Source organism: Triticum dicoccoides, chromosome 3B (genome assembly GCF_002162155.2).
Source record: "Triticum dicoccoides isolate Atlit2015 ecotype Zavitan chromosome 3B, WEW_v2.0, whole genome shotgun sequence".
Lineage (NCBI taxonomy): Eukaryota > Viridiplantae > Streptophyta > Magnoliopsida > Poales > Poaceae > Triticum > Triticum dicoccoides.
The window spans coordinates 750,206,016-750,212,882 of NC_041385.1; the positions used below are offsets into that span (position 1 = coordinate 750,206,016).

The following is a 6,867-nucleotide window of genomic DNA, read 5'->3' on the forward strand; positions in this document are numbered from 1 at the left end:
CATGGCAGCCAGCAGGGCAACGCGAGGGCCGAAAAGAGGGTGGAGCGAACAAAAAGAAAGCGGCGGGAAAAGGAGCCAAATGCTCTCTCAAAGTACGGGCCTGGGGCATAATTACCTCCCCTCCCCACCCTCCGTACCCGCTTTTTACCCCACTACTAGGTCCGCTAATCATAATTTTCTCTGCATCCCCTCTGCAGATGCAAACGAAACGAGCAACAGGTCCACTCAGCGGATAACCACGTCTCCCTGACAGAGAGGAGCGGCTATAAGAAATTTCCACAGGAACGAGAGGTTAATAAGCAGTCGGTCAAAATTCGGTTTACCATTACCGGCGCAGGATGAAATTTACCAGATATGGGCGGAAAGGGGAATTGATCGCGGCAACAGTGGCGCTACGTCGTGCGTGTGGGGGACTTTGAGGAGGGACAGGGGCTAGAATAGGTTTTCGGGGACAGGGTCTGGGCATGGCGCGCGGTTATCCACGCGCCCCTGCTCCGTCTCGGGCTCCCCCTCCCCTCGTCTCCCGTCCCTATGCTATCTGCTGCCGCTAGAGCCACCCCGAGGAATGAGACCGTGGTAAACCCAACCGTGGTGGGGTGGGGTGAAAACGGAGGGGAGGGGAGGGAATCCAGGCGGACGGACGGACGGACGAGGGAGGAGAATGTCTGGTTCCGGTCTTCATGCTCTGTCCCGTGGCTGCGTGCGTGCGTACGTGCTGCGCTGAGCTGCGAGATGCGCCGGCAACCCAAAACCAAAAGGCCTCCCTCGCCCTTTTGATTCCCCCACGCCAATGCCTTTGCTGCCCCCCTGCTCTGCGCCGTGAGAGCCTGGGATTGTTTCTCTTCTCGCCCCGCCGTTCCGTTTCGACTTAAAGCTCCTCCCGAGGAAGCTCGCCCGCCTGCTCGTCTTGGTAGGAGGTGCGGGCCGCGTGACGGTGAGCTCTCGCACGCACGCCTGCTCTGCTGCTGCTGTGGAGGAGGAGCAGGGCGACGTTTTCGCCGTTTCCGTCTTCTTCGTCGTCGTCGTCAGGTATAATTTTGGCACCCTGCGAAGCTCCTCCCCTGCAAAATCTCCGGCCCCTCTTCATTGCTCGTTTCTGTTTCACTGTCCCCTTCCGACTGCAATAAATCTCCCCCGTGTTGATAAGCAAGAACCATGCAGAAAATGGCATCTTGATAAACCAATCTTTGATCCTATTTCTTCTCTCCACTCCGCTGCCAAATCGGTTCTTTGGTCCATCCAATGGCGCCGGGAGCCGGGACGGCGGCGGCGACCAAGAACCCTACCAAAACCCTCGCCGCCATCCTCCTCCTCGTCCTCCTGCTCGCCGACCTCCCGCTCTGCGCCTCCCAGCCGCCGCTGCACTCCCAGCCCCTGCCCGCCACCCAGTCCCCGGCGGCGCCCCTCCCGCCGCCGCAGCCGAGTGCCCCCCACGCGCGGGCCGGCGGCGCCGCGCGCCTCCGCCGCATCGCGCTCGGCGTGCTCCTCGGCTCGCTCGCCGGCTTCCTCCTCTCCCTCGCCTTCCTCTACGCCATCCGCGTCGCCGTGCTACACGCCGGGAACGCGCCGGCCGTCGCCCGGGGCCCCGTCTCCTTCACGCCGCAAATCTCGCCCAAGAGCCTCCAGTGCGCACTCCCCTCCGCGCGCCCGCTCGCGCGCGGGCCCCGCGGGACGTACCACAAGCTCGACCTCGACGGCGACCTCACCGTCGCCGTCAAGGTGCTCGACCTCGCCGCCGCCAGCCGCGCCGAGGCCTCGCCCTCGCCCTCACGGCCGGCGAACGGCTCCAACTCCAAGTCCGACATGCGGAGGGTGCAGCGGCAGCTGGAGCTGCTCGCCCGGGTGCGGCACCTCAACGTGATGAGCCTCAAGGCCTACGTCCGCGACGCCGACCGGCTCTCGCTCGTCTACGACTTCGTGCCGGGGGGCAGCCTCGAGGACGTGATGAAGAGGGTGAGGTCGCAGCAGGTCAGCCTCAGCTGGGACACCAGGAACAGGATTGCGGCCGGGGTGGCCAAGGGACTGCGCCACCTGCACTTCGAGTGCAACCCCAGGATACTGCATTGCAACCTCAAGCCGTCCAATGTGATGCTGGAGGAAGGCTTCGAACCGGTGCTGGCGGATTGCGGCGTTGCGAGGCTGATCGATTCCGGTTCGCCTGATCCGGAGTCGTCCGGCAGCCTCTACACCGCTCCAGAGTGCTACCAAAGTAGCAGGTAAAAATCCATGCGTTGTCTTTTTTCAGTTTTCAGTGCTCAATTCAGCTAAATTTAGTAGTTTGCAGATTGCAGTATTACTATTTCTCAAATTGACAATTTGGTTTGCTTGTCTGTTCATTATAAATGATATGAGGGGAAATTAAACCTAGGATATGCATCATTATCACTGCAAGGAAGGTAGCTCTAAAATAAAACTTATGCCGGATTGAGATGTTTGTTGTTAAATTTTGTATTTTCTAAAAACAGATATCATGTGTGTACATGTTCACATGCTGCATACTCAATTTTATAGGTACTAAGCAAACAACTCAATGTATTTCAGATTGCTAGAAATCTGCGATGTCTGCTATTGGCACTGAATAGCTTAAATTTTAAGCTATAAATCATTATATTATTGGTAACACATACTTATACATCTGGCAACTAACATGTGTAAATTGTGTAGTGATAATATCATGTCATTTTCTTATTTGAACCATAAGCATTGCAACATTATATAATAGTATATACTACCAAAACAAGTGTTTGACATTCCATTGCATTATTGCTTGCATCCATAGTTTCATTTGATTTGTGTCCCCAGTTAACAGTGCGTAATAATTGGCTAGCAAACACTGTTGTCTGTTTCCTTTCATTAGACTCTTCTGAATTTGGTTTTCTAGTTATCTGACTGTGTTGACGATAAGTAGACTTCACTTCCGTGCCATTTGAATTTAATCAGTGAAATGAGTAAGAGAGAATACATAAAGCATATTAATAAAGAATACCACAGGGCTTAATCGAAGGTACCCAGCTTTCGCTTTTTGTAACTGGAGAATCTTTACTTTGTTAGGGAACCTGCATCTAACCTTTTTGAATTACCTTTGATTGTTAAGCTTTCCATATATTCCCGCATGAGCACATACAGCTGTTGGCCCACCCCCTGTTCTACTAAAAATATCGATATATTTCGTTCTAGCCTCTTGTATATAAATCAGAGAATAGATGCTTTGAGGATTGGTGTTCTATATTCTTATTCCAATCTCGTTCAGATAAGTACATCATCAGTAAACTTATGGGAATTTAACGTGCAGAAAAGGACTTTCAAGCAGGCTACTTTAACCAGATCAGTAACTCATGATTTATTTATTTATTTTGTCATGGTTGATCATCAATTTTACAACTTTAGCGGTCTGTAATATAAAACTTCAATTCCACTGCACTTGGTAGGTTGGGCGATAGTTCCGCTTAGGGGCTATGTTGCCTTTGGCGTTTTGGGCTGCTGTGCGGCTTGTGCTCGGCTGCTTTAGATCTCAGGGCGTGCATCGTTCTGAACGTGTTTCCCTGGTCAGGTTTCCTTTCTGGTAGCTTGTAACAGACATTGTGGTTTCTGATATATGAAAATCGGAGAGGCCGCTCTCTTTTTCAAAAAAAAAAACAAAAACTTTAGTGGTCAATCCTAATAGAGCTTGTGTTTTTCTTCTGTTAGATGGTTCAGAACTTCAACATCATGTACTGCCATCCATATGTTTTTCAGCTCTTAGGTGTTTCTGAGTATTTAGATTCAAACATTTGCTGGTGCAGGTACACAGATAAGTGCGACGTCTATGCTTTCGGCATGATCCTCGGCGTTCTGCTCACTGGGAAAGACCCCTCGGACCCATTTTTCTCGGGAGAAAGCGGACGGGGCAGCCTGGCTCGATGGCTCCGTCACATGCAGCATTCCGGCGACATGAAAGAAGCGCTGGACAGCAGCATTGTAGGGGAGGAGGTCGATGAGGAGGAGATGGTGATGGCCGTCAGGATCGCCATCGTGTGCCTCTCGGAGTTGCCAGCCGATCGGCCATCCAGCGATGAACTCGTAGCCATGCTCGCCCAGCTCCACAGCTTCTAACCGCCGTTGAACTTCAGAACACCCGCATGATCTTCCATCTCGCAAGTCTCGAGACGACGCCGAGTGGCGCACGATCATCAACCGCCGAATTCAGTGTCCTGGGCTGAATTCAGATGGAAGCCAGCAATGTAGAGGCCAAGCCAAACAAGTATGGCAAAATAGCTGCCCATCAGCTTCATGGCACATGCTGGTGGTTGAGTATCATGTAAGATGATGATGGTGATGTTCTGGCCATGAATGAGCCTGGGGACAACAAATGTGCATATATGTAGTGGTAGTATGTGTTCTGTAGAATGGTGCATATCTTGTTGGATCTCCCTTTGCTGTAGGGGGAGGGTGATGTTTTGGCCTGTGCATTGACCCATCAGAGACATGGGCCCCTCTCTCAGCTTGCCCATGGCCTGGTGTCCGTCCGTTCGACAAGCGACGTCGGGCCCATCACAGGTTTGGGCATCATTTCTCTTCATGTCACATGTCTCACCAATCTGACTCATCCTAACCCGTACCATACCTGGCTGTTTGCCTCTCAAGTATGTGTGTGTGTGTGTGTGTAAAATGTAGCCATGTTCAGTGCATAATATGGTCCTGGATGTGTAAAACGAGAACCGTCTGCTTGGTGTGCGAAGTAACAGGCTAACAGCACAGCATATCGCACAGTAATAACAGGCTAACAGCACAGCACAACGTATTTATTCAGATATATTATAACTGAGCACTTTTTCTGCCCTCTCAAGCCATCAATGCTTCTGGCCATCAGATCTACGAGTTTAAGAATTTTTGGCCGTTGGATCGATTTGCAAAAGCTCGCAAGTAACCACAGATTGCTATGCAAGCTGGGCCGCTGCTCCCATGGCAAAATGGACGATCTGCCATTATTTGGGCCTGCTGGGCTTTAGATGTCCAAGAGACCAACGGAGAAAAATAGGGCAGCGTTCGCAGCCGCACGTCCCCTCGCGGAAAAAGGTTGTTCTCTACCGTCGATCTCGTGGGCCGACGAACCGATCTCGCAGCGGCACTTTTCAACTGATCTCGCGGGCGGTTGATATTGTTCAGTAATTTGCTAATGTTACCATTGAAAACTAGTACTTCCTCCGTCCAAAAATACTTGTCATCAAAATAGATAAAAAAAGATGTATCTAGAGGGAGTAATAGACATGGCTGCAATGAGCAGTGTTAATCATAATCAAGCAAAAGCGGGCAAAAAAGAGCAAGTGATATTACACCATCAAGCACGAATCCTTTATTATGTGCATGTAGATAGCCTCTTAATTTACTTATGTTGTAATGCATAGACTCATAGCCATAGCACCGATCGAGCATGCACAAAATGACATATGCCTAAATTGGTAGATCAGTGCAGTTCTTGTAGCACCTGCATACAGTCACGTAGCAGCGGCCTCTGTCATAACCCTCTCTCTGGCAGACCACATTGCAGGTGCCGTGCTTTACACACATGTTGCCATCCCAGGTTTGGCTATCATGACCTTCACAACCATCAGATCCCATCTCTTCTGCATCCATTAGCAAACAATAAGAATCAAGTAATTAAGTTAACTTGGATTAGTTTGAACTAGAGATGTGTAGGTTAATTGTATTCCTACCAGATGAAAGGACAAGCAGCATCACCAACCACAAGCATATCAATGTCTTGTTGGTTCCCACTTGTACTTTACCCATGTTCGTCATGTATCAATGATGTATTGTCAGATATTTTTCCAAACTCGAACATATGAAAGTATGAGTACGTTCATGATTCATATATATAGTTAAAGTATGTGGATATTAAAATGGTTATTTTTATGAGATACTAATTTTTGGCATCAACGCTTATCCAAATGGTTATGTTTATTGACGTCCTATGTTTGTTGAAGAGCCAAACTTAGCTAGTATTGATGTTTAAATTTAGGCGTCAATAAATATTAGTTTGTTTATAATTGTACATGCATTTTAACCCTTTTTTTGTGAAGAAGTTATTTAGGCATTAATTTCTCTCCATAATTGATATAGGAAAATTAAAAATTTCCTCCCAAACCTTCCAGGATAACTAAAGACTTAAATTGGTACCAATTACATAGCACATACTCCCTCCGTCCCAAAATAAGTGTCTCAATTTTGTACTAACTTTGTGTCTAGTTAGTACAAAGTTGAGACAGTTATTTTGGGACGGAGGGAGTATGTATTGATGGCACACCCTATTCTTAAGATCAAAAAGTATTTGAATCAGACTAGTCTATAGGAATTTAGGCCCCTTAGAGAAATTTGCTAAACAAGCCCTAACGTTCAAAATAAATATGACTATATCATAATTTTCACTTATAATTATATAACAAGGACAGAAGTACTTATGCAAGCACGGTAAATCGAAAAATGAATGCATGCATGTTTAACAATTTGAAGGGTGAACACAAAAAAGGTCGTACATTGAGTTATAGTTCGTAACGGCAAAAGGTAATCACATTAAAAATTATGGGTATGTCACAAGGAGCGAATATTCAGGCGAGCGCAAACTAGGCAGCACCAAAAATCTAAGTGTTACATCCGCAAAAAAATCTAACCGTTACACACCTTTATGCACTACTTGGTGGGACCGAATGTAAACACTCGATGAGACTGACTAGTATAAAAGGTTTGAACTTTATGCTTTTCGGTGAGACCAGATGGAACAGCTCGGTGACACCGAATGCTGATGACCTAATCACTTTCCACAATGCGGTGACACCGATCAAAACCACTCCAAATTTTGGAGATGAAATCGATAGGTTACAGACGGTTGGC

At 48.2% G+C, this 6,867-nt stretch overlaps 1 protein-coding gene and 1 long non-coding RNA gene across 2 annotated transcripts; one reads left to right on the forward strand and one right to left on the reverse strand.

Annotated features, from left to right (window-relative positions):
• Window positions 1-505: 505 nt before the first annotated feature.
• LOC119278257 (inactive leucine-rich repeat receptor-like protein kinase CORYNE) lies at window positions 506-4,533 on the forward strand. The gene is made up of 2 exons (XM_037559616.1): window positions 506-2,216; window positions 3,783-4,533. Exons 1-2 carry the CDS (start codon window positions 1,243-1,245, stop codon window positions 4,090-4,092), a joined length of 1,284 nt encoding a protein of 427 aa, XP_037415513.1. The 5' UTR covers window positions 506-1,242; the 3' UTR covers window positions 4,093-4,533.
• Window positions 4,534-5,304: 771 nt separating this feature from the next.
• On the reverse strand, window positions 5,305-5,807 carry LOC119282021. Its single transcript, XR_005138607.1, has 2 exons — window positions 5,694-5,807; window positions 5,305-5,603 (listed from the first exon to the last, which is right to left on the reverse strand). It is a non-coding gene; the product is annotated as an uncharacterized LOC119282021 (long non-coding RNA).
• Between the last annotated feature and the right edge of the window lie 1,060 nt (window positions 5,808-6,867).

Bases quoted from the DNA above. Each gene is read 5' to 3' on its own strand.
- LOC119278257 (XM_037559616.1), top strand. From the start codon at position 1,243: ATGGCGCCGGGAGCCGGGACGGCGGCGGCGACCAAGAACCCTACCAAA. The intron at 2,217-3,782 runs GTAAAAATCCAT...TTGCTGGTGCAG, and splicing joins GAGTGCTACCAAAGTAGCAG to GTACACAGATAAGTGCGACG.